We start from the raw sequence: 21,049 nt of genomic DNA on the forward strand, positions 1-21,049 counted from the left end.
CCATTATTACCTTTATCTCAACTTTGACCTCCCATCCTTGTGCAAGGATTGTTCGTGCACCTCATAAAATCAATAATGATCCTTTTACTGTCATCCATGTCATCCAAATGTCATCCAAAGATAATAAAACTCTCAAGAAGAAGTATTTCAAGTTTAAACCTCTTATGTATGTATGACCTTGAATGACATCCGAGCTAACTTTAGTTATAATGAAAACACTAACACCAACTTGGATAACTTTGATGGAGATCAAATGAAACGGTTCTTCTAAACACTAGAATGACATCCGAGCTAACTTTAGTTATAAAGAAAACACTAACACCAACTTGGATAACTTTGATGGAGATCAAATGAAACGGTTGGTCTAAACACTTGAACGACATCCGAGCTAACTTTAGTTATAATGAAAACACTAACACCAGCTTGGATAACTTTGATGGAGAGCAAATGAAGTGTTGGTCTAAACACTTGAACAACATCCGAGCTAACTTTAGTTATAATGAAAACACTAACACCAACTTGGATAACTTTGATGGAGATCAAATGAAACGGTTGGTCTAAACACTTGAACGACATCCGAGCTAACTTTAGTTATAATGAAAACACTAACACCAGCTTGGATAACTTTGATGGAGAGCAAATGAAACGGTTGGTCTAAACACTAGAATGACATCCGAGCTAACTTTAGTTATAATGAAAACACTAACACCAGCTTGGATAACTTTGATGGAGAGCAAATGAAGTGTTGGTCTAAACACTTGAATGACATCCGAGCTAACTTTAGTTATAATGAAAACACTAACACCAACTTGGATAACTTTGATGGAGATCAAATGAAACGGTTGGTCTAAACACTTGAACGACATCCGAGCTAACTTTAGTTATAATGAAAACACTAACACCAGCTTGGATAACTTTGATGGAGAGCAAATGAAACGGTTGGTCTAAACACTTGAACGACATCCGAGCTAACTTAAGTTATAATGAAAACACTAACACCAACTTGGATAACTTTGATGGAGATCAAATGAAGTGTTGGTCTAAACACTTGAACGACATCCGAGCTAACTTTAGTTATAATGAAAACACTAACACCAGCTTGGATAACTTTGATGGAGATCAAATGAAACGGTCTAAACACTTGAACGACATCCGAGCTAACTTTATGTTATAATGAAAACACTAACACCAGCTTGGATAACTTTGATGGAGAGCAAATGAAGTGTTGGTCTTAACACTTGAACAACATCCGAGCTAACTTTAGTTATTATGAAAGCACTAACATCAGCTTGGATAACTTTGATGGAGATCAAATGAAGTGTTGGTCTAAACACTTGAACAACATCCGAGCTAATTTTAGTTATAATGAAAACACTAACACCAGCTTGGATAACTTTGATGGAGATCAAATGAAGTGTTGGTCTAAACACTTGAACAACATCTATTTTATATCATCACAAAAAAACGAGCTAGCTGCTTAGAGTTTATCGGCACTAATGATGTTCCTCAACGTGCGTATCATCACCATTCATTTGTGATCAACTATTCACAAACGTTTTGCAAATTGGTGTGACTTTTGATAACGTAACTACGGCGGTCATAAGGTGACATCCGAGATGTAGAGTTACCATGTTAGCATAACATGGCATCTCGACTAAATAGTGAATTTTTGTCGAGATACCGACTTACGCTAACTTGACATCTCGGTAAAATTTTTCAAAATGTCGAGTTGACATGTTACGCCTAACTCGGCATCTCGACAAAAATCAAAATTTTGTCGAGATGCCGAGTTAGGTGTAACATGTCAACTCGACAAATAGACAAATTTTACCGAGATGTCAAGTTAGCGAAAGTCGGCATCTCGACAAAAATCAAAATTTTGTCGAGATGCCGAGTTAGGTGTAACATGTCAACTCGACAAATAGACAAATTTTACCGAGATGTCAAGTTAGCGAAAGTCGGTATCTCGACAAAAATCAAAATTTTGTCGAAATGCCGAGTTAGGTGTAACATGTCAACTCGACAAATAGACAAATTTTACCGAGATGTCAAGTTAGCGAAAGTCGGTATCTCGACAAAAATCAAAATTTTGTGGAGATGCCGAGTTAGGCGTAACATGTCAACTCGACATTTTGACAAATTTTACCGAGATGCCAAGATAGCGTAAGTCGGTATCTCGACAAAAATTCATTATTTTGTCGAGATGCCGTGTTATGCTAACATGTCAACTCTACATCTCGGATGTCACCTTATGACCGCCGTACGTAACCCTTACATTTACTTTGATTTGGTTTGACCTTAACCTGCATTATAAAAGATCGATCATTCAACGCGGTTACTACATTAGTACAGTAAACTTTCAGTCACACGTCTGCCAGTATTAGCGTGGAATGAGCGGTGGAATTCTCCGTATTTTGCAATCCGCAAAGTGGTAATAGTAATGAATACTGTAGCAGCTGCTATAAATTCTGGCTTTGTTACGGAGGTGTTAATATTGAACACTTATCATTACAATTTGATTAAGCACACAGTGTTGTTTATGAAATGGCAACATCTCATTCCAAACGTTGCAAGGCGGAGAGTGAAAATCGGAGTTTTAAAGGGTGAGAAGACTCGTGCAAAAAGAAACGTCTACTGCCAGGTTTCTGACCTAGTTTCGAATGAGGTGTAACAGAAGTTTTAGACACCACCATCGATCCCAGAAAATTCACACACCGCTTGCTGCCGTCGATAATTAGACACTAGTGTACAGTCAGTACATACAGCTGCGGTTAATACCCACAGCACAGTGTATAAACGATACAGCGATGGACATCTCAGGTCCAGCTAAAGATAACAAGGTATCACGTTTCATTACTGTACTGTCTGCATTTTGTAGCGACACGAACAAAACGTCACTTACAAGCAACAGAAAGTTAACTTTTTCAAATGGCCGCACGCGGTTTGGGGCGAGTCTTCAATGCCTTTAACGAGTCTTGGACTACAGATTATTTCTTTGTTGAACATAATTGAAAACCACACTGCCTCTTGTGCGGCACCATTGTATCAGTATTCAAAGAGTACAATGTGAAGCGCCACTATGACACGCATCATAAGGATACCTCCACGTTATGGCTCCTGAAATTAGGAACATGAAAATTACATAACTCAAGAAAAAACTGGGGCAACAGAAAACACTTGGTTTCTTCACTTCAGCTTCAAACGCTGCTGCAAAGGTTTGAAGTCAACAGCAGGTCGTTGGTAATAAGTGCGGCCCAGTCAATGTTTCACTCCTTATATCTGGCACATTCATTCAAAAAGGTTGTCCACCCCTGCTATAAGCACTTAAATGACATCACGAGCTGACTTCACTTGAAGCGAAAACACTTACACCAGCTGGGATAACAAATTAAACAGTTGGTCCAGACACTTGGATGGCATCCGGGCTACTTTAGTGGCAACACTTACAACAACTTGGAAAGCATTGATAGAGTTCAAATTAAACGGTTGGTTGGATTGAAGGCAATTCTATATGGAGTATAACACATTAAGTTAAGTCATTGGTGAACCGCAACAAAACAACATCTGGAATGGTAGTTTCTAAAGTCCTCAAAATTATGAACAACTTACACTGTTATTTAAATAAGCACATTGTGTCTGTTAAGATGTAATGGCTCTACGTACACAGTGTGCAATACCACATATACCATGCTGCGTGAGCAGTAACCTATGGTCCAGCCTCCAAGCACTCTCTCCTATACTACCAAATATCGGATCTGTGGATTTATTCCTACGGCCAGATTTAAACTAGTATCTGACTACAGCTAACTTTGATCTGGTATGTTCCACTTGTAACAACTCTTTCCCAAAGACAGACAGCCAGCTTGCAAGAGTTGTGTCATCCCAGGCTCTGAAAAGTGATGAAAATGACTTTATATTAAAGGGTGTGGAGACTCGCGCAAAAAACGTCTGATGATGGACCTAGTTTCGAATGAGGTGCATCAGAAGTGTTAGACACCACCATCGATCCCAGCAAATACACACACAGCTTGCTACCGTCGGTAATTAGACACTAGTGTACATTCAATACATACAGCCGCGGTCAATACCCACAGCACAGTGTACAAACGATACAGCGATGGACATCTCATGTCCAGCTAAAGTTAACAAGGTATCACGTTTCATTATTGTCTGCATTTTGTAGCGACAAGAAGAAAACTTCACTTGCAAGCAACGGAAAGTTAACTATTTACAGATGGCGGCACGCGGTTTGGGACGAGTCTTCAATGCCTTTAAGTTATCAGTGGGCCGGAATGAATTTCACAAATTATCAACAGATTTCAACAGTTCATGATTTTGAGATACAAATGTCTCTAAAATGGTGTGGTTTGTGGCCTAGAGAAATAGGGAGTAGCCTGCACTTTCTTTTTCTATTTCAGCCACTGGGAATGGAACATACTATTTTCCAAAATACTTACAACGTTATATACAGTTAAATTACCAAAATGAATCATCCACACACTGGCTTAAATTTTTAAAGCATATCCACTTGCTTGTCGGTACTCTAAATACTGAATAGCAGTTCAGTGATGAGAGAGGGGCCAAGACAGGGGGGGGGGGGAAGAGAAGATGACATATTCTGTACAAAAAATCATCAATTTGCTTCTAGGCAATTTAAAATAATTCCAACATACCTCATGTCTTCATCTTGCTACATTTCATAGAATCATCACGATGCATTTTCTGCTGTATAACCATTTTGGACCAGGGAGCCTTTGGAGTCACTGTTTCAAGAACCTGCAAAGCAGAATGTTTTAAATTCCAAATTACTAACATGCTCCACAAATTTGTTAAGATGGTTATAAGGCTGCAATACCCTTAATACACGCCGCATGTAGCAGGGAATCATTTATCCAGTATCGCATCGCAAAGTGCTGTTCAACATGATCAAATTGCTATATATACACAGTTTTTCTTACATACACAAAACCATAGCGTTTCATAGGGGACAAAATGAAGAGCTTTTAAGACTGCTACACAAAATGTGAACACTAAATTATTCACATGCCTAGCAGGAGGGAATAATTTAATCAGTATTCAAATTATTCTATAGCAGTTTTGAAAGCTCTGAATGTTCCTTTACAAAGTACTACAAGGTTGCCTGTGTAAAATAAAACTGCTATACATGCTGGCACTTGTATAGCATTTTGCACTGCATTTTGCGGTGCGATACTGAATAAATTATACCCTCTTGGTTCAAGTTTCTTTGTGTGCTGCAGTGTTGATATATTATACTAACTTCCAACTGACCTGTCTCACATGATCAGAGCAATGCATTATTATGCAGAGTAAGGAATAACCAACCTAATAGCACAATGAAATATGCAAATATATATATATATATATATATATTATCAGGTTGCTGATGAAGGAAGAAACCACAAAGCTCAGACAGCAGTTACATTGTGATACTTTCAAAACTTTTTGGGAAAATACGCCGGCTTTTTTTTTTACTTTGAGCACACATTCTGTTTCTGGTAACGGTTCCCGCGAATACTGCTTGCTTACTTATCTTTGGGGAAATGAATAAATGATGGTGTTGAATGAAGTTGAATAGTTCAAAGATATGGATGGGGGGGGGGGGGGCAAACTAGTTCTTCATCTGATGAGTCGCCCGTTGGCGGTGATTTGCGTTTTGTGTTTGGGATCATAATAAGGGTCAACAATTTGGTAACAGAACTGAAAGTTTGTCGACAAAAGCCGAAGCTATGCCTCATATTACCATGGTCTGTTTTTACCTCCATGATATTACTGACTTTGAATTTGGGATACAATGTTTTACTTATTGACATGTCAGGTATGCCTTATCGCGCGATTGCGGTTAACCTACTGACAAGAGTTTTCATTTGTACCGATCATACACACAAGGTACCCCTGTTTGAGTTGTCGTTATGCATTTATTAAAGTGTTTTTTTTTTCATTTTGGTTACACCTATCGTGCATCATTAAGTCTGAGCGATTAGTATCAAATTAGTTTCGAGTTGTAGGACCTACTTGTAACAGTGCACTTTATAATACTACTGTAATGTGTTACATTAGGCAATATGCCTTAGTTGATTGGCTCACAAGTTAATGGTAAGCCTATCGTATAAAGGCAGTGAGCGAATGGGCCACTCGCCAAAATGTCGAGCGTAATGCATTTTTTGCTCGCCAGTCGCAAAATTCTACTCGCCATTGGCGAGTTGGCGACCGTATTTGTCAAGACCTGATATATATATTATATATATATATATATATATATATATATATATATATATATATATATATATATATATATATATATATATATATATATAATATCATGCATGGTAACATCAAGATAGACCCAAAGACATACATGATAATGAGACCAGTAAAAACACACTTAGAAGCCAGAAATCAATCTTGTTTTTGCACCAGGGCATGGAAATTATGGAATAAATTAGAGAAGAATTAAAGAAGTAGTGCTAGCTAAGACACTGCTTGGTTTTAATGAAAGGAATTGATGTCAGCAGGATTTTCAAGAGTTATTGTCAGTATCGAAGCTTCCTTTCCCTATGTGCCACCCAAGTGCCCCTCAACACAGAAGGATGTGACATCCAGGTAACTGATACTGCTCACTAATAGGTACATGTTTAAAATTATAGAAAACAATCTCTTGACTATCCGGCTAGAGCATGCGTAAACAGAGTCTACGGGGACTCCTAAACTAGTTTTCTATAACTATTTACACACAACTATTTATATATAGTGAGTGTGTAATACTAATGTAATGTATTCGGAGAGCTATATATATTTTTTTAATGGAATAAATAAATGTCTATGTTGCATCATTTTGTTGAAAAATTGGATTATCTAGCAAAGTTTGGCTATAGCCTTTAGGCTAGAGCCTTAATATGATTTTATTTTGTGGATCGAGAAAATTTCACGCAGGCTACGTGTTACCATTTCCATACCGGATTAAATTCTTTAGGAAAATTCGCACGGATTTGGTGATATGAAGGTTAAATAAATGTCATTGTTTTAATTTATGAAAGCTCTGGATCATATCTCCTTATTGTGTTGGGTTTTATAGGGAAAGAACGCGATAAATTACCCTCAAGGTTTTGTTTAAAGAGGTTATGAAATGAAAAATTTTCATGTCTTAGAATGGTTTATCTACATTACTACAACACCATCCATGCACAACTTTCCGTAAATACGGCTTCAAACGCCAGAAATTCGCTGTCAAAGTATTCCCCAGAGACCTCTCGAGCTGCCACTCGTAAAAAAAAGCAAAGCTGCCCACCGCAGTTCATCTGACGTCATCAAAGGAACCATTTCAGCCAAAGCCGACTCCCCGCTGTTTACCGATACGGCGTTACACAGTTTACTACATGTAACCACAACACTCTTCTCATCAATTGAAAATGTCTTCTCCCGAATCTTCCGATTCAGAGGAAATCTCTCAGGACATTCGTAAGCTTTGACGAAAATTATTTTCTTGAGGAAGAAGAGGAGGAAATAGTTTTCGAGGGTGATGAAGATAATATCGGTGTTTTTCCCTATCAATTGAGCCCCTTGCAGAAGAATTGTAAAACGATCCCGGTGGCCGAGACTCGTCGCTGCCGATCGAAGTCCCCGAGCAGAACGGTTGGACGACCCTGAACCGAAACTGGTCGGTTGAGCATAAACAAAACCACCGTTATTAAGACCATCATATGATTTAAATTATCTCGAATGTCGATGATCCTGCTACTTAACTTCGTAGCGAAGCTTCTAGAATTTTGTGTCTTACAGTGCAAGGAAAATGTGACATCCTGTACATTGCAACCTTATAGTACTAGTAGTGGTAACATGGGGTCTAGACCTAACTAATAGACGTTGTATAACAGGCTAGCCAGTGTAATTGTATCATCCAACTGTTACGTAAAATCACAACGCAACGCCAGTTTTACCACAAAAGAAAACTTGCAGATCTAGTATTGATTGTTCTTAAACCAACTGGCTTTAAAATTTGTGCGAAATATTAGGTAACCATAAAAAAATCGTCATTTGCTGTATCAAGGAGGCCTAGGCTATGGTCATAACAAGTAATTTGGCAACAGTATAGGCCTACAGGCACTCGTAACGTTGTGTATGTGTAGTGTTTTGAGCGAGTCGTGTTCAAATTCTTCGATTTTGTCATCTTTTGGAAAAGCTTGCAGTAGAAATCCGTCTTTACTTGTGGTGGAGCAACCTGATACCACATATCGGCTCGGCATTTTTAACATTTACGAGATAAATTTACGTAAAAACAAACTCCAAACACCAAATCTCAATTACTACGGAGCAATGCAACAGTGTAATGGTGTGTGTTCTCAGACGTTTAAGAATGTAAACATAGCGTCTCGGAAGTGAGCTGAGTTCCTCGACTGACGTCACGCCGCGTTACCGTAAATACAACAATTTTTAGAAAGTTTTTATTACCCTCGAATTTTTGATCGTTTATTCCTCGAGAATGCAAGCTTCGTTTGACACAAATTGGGTATCATTGGAAAGCTACGAGTGTACAGAATACGATGATAAAGATTTTTTTTTCATTTCATAACCTCTTTAAGATATAGCTTATGTCATACAGCTTGTATACACACATACGCGCACAGTGTGTTGTGACCTGCCTGGAGGAAGGCTCTCTTGAATTTGTGATGCCGCCCTCTACATATATCCTCATTGTGTAATGGGCAATTCCAAAAAGATATTTTTAGACGTTGTAATACGAATTTAGTTTAGATCCACCGTTAGTGTTTTTCACTTGTATTTGAATTGTCTGAAAGACGAACTTGTGTCGCTAACCTTGCAGTGTTGTGAATTACTAACCAGTGAATCAGTTTCCAGTCAAAGGTATGTATGACCAAATCATTTTCAAATCAAAGATTGGTACAAACGCTCGAACCGTACGTGTTGGAACCGTTGTTAGTCAGATAGAACAAAACAAACGGCCGACAATTTTTTAGTGTGGTTGATATCGAAAGGGAAAAAAAGAACATGCTAGATAGAGGGGAAGTTTTTAAGTAAAGAATTGAGATTGGATATTAGGTTAAGGTTAATTAAGGTGGTAACACTTGGTGGAGCGCACATTACTGTTTAAACACTCAATGGCGCTGAACAACAATACAATTATAAATACGATTTCTTAAATAAGTGAGTCTTCAAAGCAACTTTAAAACTTTAAATTGATATGAGTGTGGTATCAATATAATCTTAGAGGGGAATGAGCTTGGATATTAATTGTTTCCCTCCGACCACTTCTATGCATGCCCCTTCTAATTCCCCTTGCATGCACGATATACCTAACCCCTTAGATACCTTTCGAGAATTGCTCCCCGTACCCCCCTCCCCACTTCTATGCATGCCCCTTCTAATTCCCCTTGCATGCACGATATACCTCACCCCTTAGATACCTTTCGAGAATTGCTCCCCGTACCCCCCCCCCTCCCCACTTCTATGCATGCCTCTTCTAATTCCCCTTGCATGCACGATATACCTCACCCCTTAGGTACCTTTCGAGAATTGCTCCCCGTACCCCCCCCCCACACACACATAACAACCAACCATCCAAAACTCACCGCATGTACCCCTCAGAAGCACCAATTTTAACTCCTCATCCACCCCTCCCCCACCCCCACCCCATCTATACCTCCTCTCTCTTCGTTTGTTATCAATCCAATCCTCGTCATCACTTTTCGCTCTACCCTACCCTACCCCACCGCATCTCCGATATCCCGTTAGGATTTGAACCCTGTCGCAACCATTTGACTTATAATTTAACTTTGTTTTGTTTTTGGTGGGGAGGACCCCAGACCACCCCTACCTATATAGGATTTCGGATAACCTAAATCAGTCAGGCTAAAATATTCATTTGACCACCGTACCCCCCTCCCCCCCCCCCCCGGCGCCCCCCCGAACCACACACACACGCATTTAAAATCCCGTGCACGCCACTGTACGTAGGTGCATGACCGAAGAACGCGGCAGAAAAAGAAAAAAAATTGCGCAATTGGTGACTTGCAGCAAGTTACCCAGGCACATGGGTTCTGTAAGTGCCAAGTCATGGAAGCCCCTTGCGAAATGCGTTTGCTGGTAATTTCGCATAACATCCTTCTCTTACATCAGGAACAATATGTCACATGATGGAGAAATAATCCACTCATTGAGTTGCGAGATGTTTACCGGCAACGCTTCATATACTTTAGTTATTTTCTTAAGTTTGTTGTTGCATTGTTGATTGTGTTTTCGATTGTGCAAACATTATGCAATAATCGTTGCATTATGAAAAAACAAAATAGGCTAAAATTAAAGATGACTTGATACGAAGCAATCACGACAGTCAAGAAGATATGTGAATCGGAGATACACAGGCATGAGCTCTTCCGCGGAAACGCGGATTTCCGAATTTTTTTTATTTCATTTTCGCGTTTTTTCTCGTAATTCGCGTTTTTTATTATTTTTTATTATTATTTTTATTTAATTTTTTTTTTTTTTTTTTTTGCCGAACATGCTGGACTGTGAAGGGAAGGAACACCGAATTTGACCAGTGGTGGAATCAAGTAGCACAAAGCAAGCAAAAAAGCCTTTTTTTGGTTCAAAAAAACTAATGGATAAATTATACAAGCAGAAATTCCACACTTTTTGGGCGAGTTATGTGATGTGATAGATTCCATCTAGAGTCCACCATTTTGCATCTAATCCCTCCTTACCTGACAAAAAATTTCTAAAGGGGAGGGGGACACCCCCTCCCCTTAAACCCCTCCCCCAGGACGGCGATCGATAAATTTCAGATTTTTTTTCCCCGGCTCAGTCTCATCCCTTGCCCGCGACACGGACGTGTATTACTTGTGTACTTAGCACTTCGTAATACCTACGTCCGCCGACGTTCACCTCTAGAAATGCCATTTCTGCGTAAGATTTCTACGATATGAATAATCAATCACCTTGTGACCTCACGTCAATTACCCACTAACTGACGAGAAAAAGCTGTCATGGCACTGAATATTAATGAGATCAACTCGGCAGTGGGCGGAGTCGCTTGCCGTTGTTCATCTAATTATAGTATATACTGCGTATATTTTTATCATTTATTACACTTTGTAGGGGAATACATGACGAATATGATTTTTCTGATATATTTTGAGTCTCACAATTTTCTGACATTTGTTCGAATTAGTACTAGATTATATTCAACGCACTAGAGTTGTGTCCGAGCTCCGCCCATTCTGATACGTGTATATTCATTTTCCGAACCAATCAACTGTTGGTCGAGTCTATTAGCGACACAGGGTCAGAAATCGGAAAGTTGTAAACAACTACAGATGTCGAATGCGGAGCATTCACATCGGTTGCACAGATAATCTCATCCCTGGATATAACCAAGCATCTACCTATAATTGTCTGATTTTCAACACTGAAGCAGGGTCAATTTTCATTGCTGTCAACATAACAACTTTGGAGACTCGACTCCTCTCCCCTATTGAGGTCTCGTGGAGAGAGAAATTAAAACACTTGCTTAAGTATCCTAGGCTTAAGCCATAATCTCTGTGTTCTTCCGTTAGATTGGTTATTGTACACATATACTACATGTAGGCCTACATATAAACTTCATTTCTTTGAGTAATGTGTGCGGCACTCAACATGCATGAATGCTATGTTTTGAGACCTGATTATAAGCAACAAAGAGCTCCGTGGTGGTACTATAGTGAACTTCGTATCGACTAAATATCAATCCTTTTTCTTTCCTTGTCAGACATTTTGGACATAATTTTGAACTTATATTCAGCAAAATGTGTTTTTGATCATATTTTATGATCATTTACGCATTATTTCCCCAGGGGACTGTTGACTACTGTATACTATAGCTTACTGTATACGTTAAAAATGTATACCAGCACAATGATCAGTATAGCGTCATATTACATTGTTACTGCGATATTATGATATCGCGATGAATATCGATAGCAGATAGTTTTCGGTATACTTTCTTATCAATATCGATTATCGAAAGTAGACCAAACGGCACCGATCGAGTGACTTGCATACACGGTTAAAAACCACAGCAGCACAAATGAAACTATTAAAAAATTAATAAAATTATGAGTTATTTCACCGTAAAGAAAGACATTCTGATGCCCAAAATATGTGAAAAGCTTATCACAAGTAGAAATTGTTAATGAAATGATTAGGCCTATATAAAGTGCGAACGTTGTACATTATGACAGCTGGGTCTGATACAGAGCCGCCCGTAGCCTCGCCGTCGTAGATGTGTTGTCACGCACTCCGCGCAGTTGTAACTGTTTGTGGTTTATTGCCTGCGATATCTCGTTACGAATATTTCTCGACTTCAAAAGTAGTCTACTCGAAGGTAATTCCGTGCGCACATATGTGTGTGCGTGCGTCTGTTTGTGTATCTTTGTGACGCCTTGGCTTCTAAAACTATTATAACTAAAAAACGAAAGAAGAAAAATTACACGGCGGTTTACATTCATACTTGGTACGAGTACAATTACGATCGGTGACGGCCAAGTGTCATATGAGGTCAACGTCTGATAACCTTGTTTACCAAATGTTAATGTGACACTTGGATATGAAATTCATATTTGGCATGTGGATCAACGTAAGTGCATGACGGGCTCATATACAGGTATCTTAAGTTGGGGCAGGGCAGTAACAATCTTTGGAGGGGTACCAACTTCTTAAAGGAGAGCACTCACAATTTATGGAAGGGTACAATAGTTGTGTCCTATAACTTGTGACGTTTTTGTACGAATGATGGTGACACAGATGGGGAGGGATGGGGAGGGGTACAACAGTCTATACGTGGGGTGGCACTGGCAACAGGTCTGGTTAGTGGCTACAAACACCTTACTGTTATGGAGAGATGAAAGTTCGGTTGATGTCACGAGAGGTAGGCTAAATGCTCAAACATTATTTTTTATTTCTAATGTGGGCAAGCAACAACTGAAAGTGTTGTCATTTTTGCTTTGCATTTTTATCACCCTTCCAGAGTTTCCCCATAATGATGTGGCTCATTATTCGGCTGTTCATATACCCTGGACCCAAAGTGGTCATCATCGCCTGCTTCTTCGTGTGCGCAATCACGAGGTCTACAGGTCAAGAGGTCATCAGCTATACCCCGCGATGTGATGCCGTTTGTGGCGTCAGACGTAACATGGTCGATTGCGAACACTCCAGTATTGAGACCATCTCCCAAGTTCGTGGATGTTATGAAGTAAGTCGTCTGGAAATCGGGTTCAACAGGATCACAAGCCTACGAGTAAGTGATCCGCTACCGACAAGCAACCAGTTAACGTATGTTGATTTCACGGACAACCCTATAACCGATATAGAACCAGGGTGGTTTGCCAACAATCCCCAAATCGAGGAAATTTACTTGAATATGATTAGTCTCCGTAAATTGTTGAACAGTACTTTCAGTGAGTTGCACAGTTTAAGGACCTTGCACTTTTGGGGAGGCCGACTGCGAGAGCTGGAAGAGTATGCACTAGCTGGACTTAGCTCGCTTAAAGATATCAACTTCAGTTTGAATGACATTCGCAGCCTACCAGAAGATTTATTTTATGAGACCATCAATCTAGAAGTTGTCTCTCTCTCTTTAAATAAATTAGTCGAGTTACCGAGTCGCATTTTTTCAAATTCACCTAATCTGAAAATAATAGAATTAGCAAGTAATCGTTTAAGTTCAATCCCAAGCGACATTTTCATGGGTTTATCGGCTCTAGAAAAAGTCGACTTAAAAAAGAACAATTTAGTGGAACTACCACTTTTAAACGTAAAATTTTTAGACTTGGTCTCCAATCAGCTCACAAGTTTACCATTTCCCGATGGCGAAATCAAATGGGAGGAGGTTCGCTTACACCATAACCCCTTGCACTGTGATTATACAATTGAGCCATTACGTAATTGGTACGCATGTCAGATAAACCGATCTTGCAATGGTACTGCCAATGTTGACCGTTGGTTATGTTCGACACCAATGGAATATCAACACTTTCATGTCGGCGATCTGCCGGCTATAGTGACCACTACTGCAGTTCAAACGACTAGGCCTATTACGAATACAGATCCATTAATATCCGTGAATAATAAGTGGGACCAATTTTTTATTGAAAGAAAGGAGAATGAATTAGGGCAAGGTGTTGATTCGTCATCGTTTGTAAATTTGAGTAGTCACTTATTAACTATAGTATTGACCGCCATATGCTTGCTTGCAAAGTGATGATGACCTCATATAAATGCACAACTCACAGTTGTACCCAAGCAATTGTATAGGTCACTTTTGCACAACGGGGGACGAAAAGACCTTTCGCGCCCTGTTGAAGATATAGAGTTGGCGCCCGTTGGAAGTTGCCAATTTGACTCCTATCACGCATGTATGCTGTGTTTGTAATAAGATCATTTCCTATACGCTAGATTGTTCCCTAATTAGCAAGTACAGTACTATTCACTATTCATTAGATATTTCATTTTACTCACTGCTTATAAACTAAGGTTTTCATTCCTTTCCTTTTAAAACAGCTTTCCATATTTTTTTTTTAAATTCTTTTTTTTTCGTTTATTCAGTAACTTCGCCAATTCTCTGTAGTTTATCTCAAACTAAAATTTTAAATTGATCTAATAGCGGTAGTCATACTATATATGCCTTTCTCATCAAACGTAAATAGGCTTGAAGTTATTAGTTTTTCCATTCGTCATCCAACAAAGATTAGTTTAAATGATCGTATTCAAGACCCAAAATAGGAATTTTTAAAAATATTTTATATTTTCATGAAATATGACTCGATTATATAATATAAGGACTGCTTTCTTACATCACTTTTGTAACAAGCAATGGAATTGTATGGCATCAAATGCGAGCTCACAATACTTAAAACCTTTTTGATAATAAAATGCCACATTACTACTGACTACCGCAATTCCTTTTAAGTGCCACTGTTACTAACAGAATCAAATAAAATCTCCCTTGATATCAGTGTTATTTTTGTGACATTTTGTGACATTTTGCAAAAAAAGTAAATAGGGGTTATTGACAATTATCAAAGAAATATATTCTGCATTCTACTCATTTATGTTAAAACAAAAGAAAAAATTGCGTATGTCTTCATGTGCGATTACTTTCAGATTAAAATCAGAAATGTATAATGTGATAAGTAGTTCATCTAGTTGTGAATAAAAACTATTAGGTTTCACTATAATATGAAAATTCATACTCCGTCACCCTTACCTCAAAAATTTATTTCTGAACTTTAGAACTGAAATTAAAAATATCAAGATAAAGAAAAACTACATAACTGCTTTCCCAGCTTTCTTCCACGTTTTGTAAAGTCAAGTTTTTTTTTTAGTTAGAATTAAATATAATAGTTAACTATTATCCAAATTTCTTTAATTCGTAAGTAGTAGTCATAGCCTTTATTTTAAAACACAATTAATGGAACCTTACTCTTAGTCTCTCATTGCAAACTAAATTGAAAAGTTTAACTTGGTTTTTGAGAGTCATGTTTAGTTTAGGAAATGGTTATTGCTTCGACGTAGTTATTATAGTAAGTCTTCCAAAGTCCGAAGATTTAGAACAGACGATCCCAAATTGCTAACGTAAACTGTTTTTAAACTATACGTTTGGGTAATGTCATTCTCTGTATAGGCTAAACGGTTAGTAATACCGAATTCACGATAGGCTAGGATTACTATCGGAGGAAACCGAAGGGAACAATCTAGCGTTGGATCACAGCAGCGTAATATGGTCTGTTTATATTAAAAATGAGATATCATGAAATATTCGAAGGAAATTGTCACCGGTCTTGAACCACCATGCAGTAAGACTAGTAATTTCACTTCGGTGAAGGATACAAATATTTGTCCCTTTCACGTGATGACGTCATAATAACTTCATATTTCATTTGACATAACGAAAGACATTTGTATTGTCTAATCATTTTTGATGTAACCTATATTTCCAGTGAATGATGGGTAGTGTAACTTTTGTCTTCGGTGACGGTTAGAGGATTTTTGTACTGAAGGAGAGCTTAACATCACTCTTCGATCTGAGAAGCAGATATTCAGTCTGGAGGTAGAAAAATTATTCCCTCGACGAAACAAGTGGTTGCGTTAAGTGACAAGAATAACGTAGTAATCACATTATTACGTAATCACATTATCATGAAGGAAGTAAAACCACGTGACACCACTGAATACCCGAAGATTCGGTAGGGTGTTAGGAGGTGAAGGAGTCGTTGCGCTTTTGTTGTTGTGCTTTGCTTAACCGATGTGCTCAACGGAAGCGCAGAATACATATACTTTTTACTGGAAAGGGCATAGTTATGTGATTTGAAGAAACAACTTGTAATGTGGTGACTAAGGTATTATTATTGGTGACTATGTAAAATTAGGATGGTGAGTGGTGCTCGCACAAACGTCCTTACGTTGCGACTCTTGAAATGAAATAATACGGTAACGATGTTGACATGTATAATGTGATGTAATGCATCGTTTCAACTCATTACAACTTATATGTGAGAGTGGTTATCACATTTTGTATGCCTATAGTCATCGCACAGTTTTGTTTTCGGCGTCACGTAACTTTACCCTATCCGCGTTCCATATGGCACACGAAACCATATATTATGATCACCTCCTCAATATCACATGAATCTATATAAGGTTTAGAAAATGGGCAGTTAAACCGAAATAACAGCACAATATTTAACTACTTCCTTCCACCTTTTCCGAGTGAATTGATTCAACAATGGTAGTAACTTCCAAAACACTAAAAATAAATAGCCTATCGAAGGTGTATACGAGAAAACCTCACGTGTTATTATTATAATGAAAAGAATAATAATATCGCGCCATATGACTAGCGTTATGCTTTGTTCACCAGTTTCCATCACGAAATCCCGTGAGACAAAGGGTGATTGCGTCAGTATCAGGCTAGCACATGCACTAAATTCACCCCTATATCTGGTTGCAATGGAGCAGAAGAGATCCATAAAGTTTCACTACCTCTTTGTTGTGTTCGGTGATAAAAAATGACACGATGGTAAAGGACAAAGTCTGCAGTATACGGAGGGTGGTGGAGTGGAAATTCCTAATTGAACAGAACTGTTAAATTTAACAACCACCGTTCCAATCACTGCTATGCATGAGTAAGAGGAACACCCTTAGATCCTTCCACGCAAAGGACAATAGTCTTGGCCAAGTCGTTTGTACTACTCTTTTTGTACAGTGCAAACTGTACATGCCTCAGGGTCCGTTTCTGCCTACCACCAATGTGCTTGCCCACTGTAGTTTACATGCCCGAGGATCTGTCCGATACAAACTAGTATCAATCTAAGGCGTATCGAAAGCGTTGCCGGGGCGTTCTCTGGGCACTAGGCCCACAGGAGATAGATACGGGAACATATATAGATTTGTGAATAGAAAGGTACACTATGGCTGTTCATACTAGGGTGTTAACAAGACGAAAGGGACAACAGCGTGACGAATCAGGTCACGGACAACAAGTATTTATAGTTGATACTTAAAAATGAGGCTAATGACTTGCGGGTTATAGGCAGGAATATTTCTGCCTGGACCATCTCTAACATACCAGAGTGGTCACACATGTGTCGGAATATTTAGGCTAGAGCATCGATAGACCAGTTCCAGGTTCAACTCCCCGGCTATATCTGAATATCGTAATTGATGTCAGGTCGCCAGAGTTTAGCCGGGTATGGAATTTTGGTTCGCAAAGCTCGTTGTCGATTCCACACAGAAAATATGCTATAAAGGCATTTTACAGTGACATAAAATACATATGAAATAACAAAATCTTGCCAAATGTTTATATACTTCTTGCCAATTTTAATATCCTTGTTGTCTTTCCAATTTACGAATCACCTTGTGTACTGAATGAACTTCCATGTACTAGTAACAGTAATGAGAGCAGGGAGTTGTTATAACAACTTCCATGATGAGAGTTATACGGGCCGGCCCGTACTACATGTAAGATAACGTATTGAATAAAGAAGGCAGAGCTAGTAATGGGGGGGGGGGGGTGAATGTAAAGGAATGACCGTAGACATGAGAGTTGGTATCCGTGAATGCTAATATCTGAAATATTGTATATACAGAATATATATATATATATATAAATATATATATATATATATATATATATATATATATATGTATATATATATATATATATATATATGTATATATATATATATATATATATGTGTGTGTGTGTGTATGCGTGTTCGTGTGTATGTGTACTGAGGTATTATAAGATATGTTACATTTCCGCTGAAATCATTCTTCTGATATACTTACATTGCTTTATCATTACTTTTTTATAATTAAATGTACAGTAATCTCTTTCTGGGCCGGATATATTTCTTAAAATATTGTATACATAATTTCCTATCGGGATAAACGCTCAAAGGGGGGGGGGGGGGGGTTCTAGACTGACTGTCGACTGATTTTGTAAACAGTTGAAATGTATAATGCCTTTTTATATTTTGCTTTCAATTTTAAGGATGGAAGGAATTAAGGAATAGGTCTATATTCGGTGACTATGTCATGGTGAACGTGTGTATATGAAACATTTTGTACTATACTTGAGTGGGTTGGTGGTTATGAACAGATAAGTTAATATTTGTTGTCGGATTGTTGTAGCATATTAAGCATAAAACCAGACAACTTGCGTTAAAGGATGACTCTAGTTATACAAAACTTGATATGTTTTGGACCATTCAAACACACTATAACACTACATCAGTCCAGTATGAATTTCGGTACAACAATTTTGATTTTTATTGTATTTTTGTTGTATTTGGCTTTTTTTATGCAGAATTATTCAAAATAAATTTTCACCACATCTGAACTATCATTGCAATAATTTATTAATGTGGTAACAATATCAACCAAACCAGCAGCGGGGTTCGTGATATCAGAGAGCGGATACCCCTGGGATACTTATTTCACCGAATTCCCATTCAAGTTCGAACACTTCATTCTTCATATATTAAATTACGAAAAAGAGTCTACAAAAGTTCGTTAAGTCCATATTTTCCGGAGTCCCTCTATGTAGCCCAGGCCACTTATTGAATCCAAACTGTACCCCTCTCTTCCTTATCCCCCTTTAGTCAGGCCAGCTGTCCCTCTATATATCCCAGGCCACTTATTGAATCCAGATGGTACCCCTCCCTCCCTTCTCCCCATCTCGTTACGTTTGCTGTTCGGGACTATGGCCTCTGAATGTGTCCACCCGGACAATGACAGGACATACATCATATTCAAGAGAGGGAAAATACACCCACCAGCAGAACCTGCAGGCATGACATGCATGTGTTCGAGAAAGCCAACTTTTTTGATTACCGGAATGGCACTCTGTCTCAATATTGTCAACAATGTCTGCGTGGCATTTTCCCTCAGTCTCATTGGTGATTCTGTTCTTTGCGTTGAATAAATTAACCGCACGCGTAGAGGCCCATGCATATACGTTATGACCCTCATGGCCAATTACCGTACACGTGTCGAGTGCGCGCATGTCTATTAAATGTTTCGCGGCTTGAATAAAACCAACTCGTGGAGAATTGGAATCCGGTGACACAGCATCTTCCATACAATATGACATAAGCACACAAACAGATGGTTACATGGAGACAATTGGAAAGTACTACATGATTAATCGCATATAATAGTACGCCTATATATACTGGATGAAAGGTTTGTGTTTTCTCATTTTCTTTCTTCTTTCTTTCTTCCGGTCTAATTTTCTTGTGGCCACTACGTTAACCTTTGTTTTTTTTCTCTATAGTGTCCCATAAATGTCCCCCTTTTTTTTCCCCGGATTTTACCAGACACCTGTATTGACTGATGTATTCATGTGAGGAAATAAATTTGAATTGAATTGAGGAACGGTTAGAGACTCCTGCTAGAGTACAAACGTAGTGATATCTACGAAGATCTAGATAGGACATGGTAAAAAATATATATATTACGTACGTACGTAATATTTATGACGTACGTACGTAATATTTATTACGTACGTACGTAATAATGTAACGTTCTATACCGAAGATAGTAAGAAGTGGCGGTACGCGGTACGTACATACTGTAACATATTTGTCTACATGCAAGATACGTACACCACAGAAGTCAAGCTTATAGATAACTAAAAACATGCCGGAGACAGGCAAGGTACGTTCGTTCGACTAACACCACAGGTATATATGCCTGTGTTTAGGCTTGACACAATATAAAAATGGCCACATCCACAATGTCTGAATGTTTCCTGCGATACAAGAAAAGGCTCCTCAGAATGCGCCTGAGATGTCTTTCGCTAACTATTATCCGATGCTTTGCTGTCAAAGTAATAAAGGATTTCCTTCTGGCTAAACCCTAAATTAAAGTACATATACGAACAAGTTCATCCCTCTCCATCTTTGATATGAAGATGTATCCCGCAGTATATAACGTAGGCTCGCTTACGCTCACTTAATAAAAACACGTACGTATACGTAGGCCTACATTCGTTATAAATATTAAATACGTACGTGATTATCACTGCATAAGTACGTAGCAATTATTACGTACGTACGTAGTAATTATCACGTACGTACGTAAAACATATCACGTACGTACGTGATATTATTACGTACGTACGTAATATTATCACGCACGTACGTGATAATTATACGTACGTACGTAGTATTATTACGTACGTACGTACTTTATCATTTTTTAACCATGTCCTCTCTAGATCTTTGTAGACATCACCTCCATTCCACCCAGTGTGAAATGCACTGTAACGACCTCTCTATTACCGAAGAAGTCCAAGATCGGAAGAGGGGTGTCACAGTTCAGTGCAAATCGTAGCAAATAGTAATATCTAGATTCCTCAATGGAAAGTGTGATTAACAATAAATATACGCACGAGATTATTTGTGTAAACTTATGATAAAATAATTTACATTGCAGTAATATAGTCTTTTTAAACCATCCTTCAAGTATAATA

General features: G+C 38.4%; 1 protein-coding gene and 1 long non-coding RNA gene across 6 annotated transcripts in view; one reads left to right on the forward strand and one right to left on the reverse strand.

Moving 5' to 3' along the window:
• Positions 1 to 363: 363 nt before the first annotated feature.
• LOC139984588 (uncharacterized) overlaps positions 364 to 21,049 on the reverse strand; it is a 33,200-nt gene continuing 12,514 nt past the window's right edge. For all 5 annotated transcript variants that reach the window (XR_011799097.1, XR_011799098.1, XR_011799095.1 and 2 more), the window contains 2 exons: positions 4,674 to 4,776; positions 364 to 3,889 (listed from right to left, as the gene is read on the reverse strand). This is a non-coding gene — a long non-coding RNA (uncharacterized lncRNA). The remainder of the gene's footprint in view (positions 3,890 to 4,673; positions 4,777 to 21,049) is intronic.
• LOC139984586 (uncharacterized) lies at positions 8,755 to 18,913 on the forward strand. Its single transcript, XM_071998535.1, has 2 exons — positions 8,755 to 8,880; positions 13,037 to 18,913. The coding sequence occupies exon 2, from the start codon at positions 13,049 to 13,051 to the stop codon at positions 14,267 to 14,269; it is 1,221 nt and encodes a 406-aa protein (XP_071854636.1). The 5' UTR covers positions 8,755 to 8,880; positions 13,037 to 13,048; the 3' UTR covers positions 14,270 to 18,913.

The sequence above is a fragment of the Apostichopus japonicus genome, chromosome 17, assembly GCF_037975245.1.
Source record: "Apostichopus japonicus isolate 1M-3 chromosome 17, ASM3797524v1, whole genome shotgun sequence".
Classification (NCBI taxonomy): Eukaryota; Metazoa; Echinodermata; class Holothuroidea; order Aspidochirotida; family Stichopodidae; genus Apostichopus; species Apostichopus japonicus.

Excerpts from the sequence above, each read along its gene's own strand:
- LOC139984586 (XM_071998535.1), top strand. The coding sequence starts at position 13,049 with ATGATGTGGCTCATTATTCGGCTGTTCATATACCCTGGACCCAAAGTG.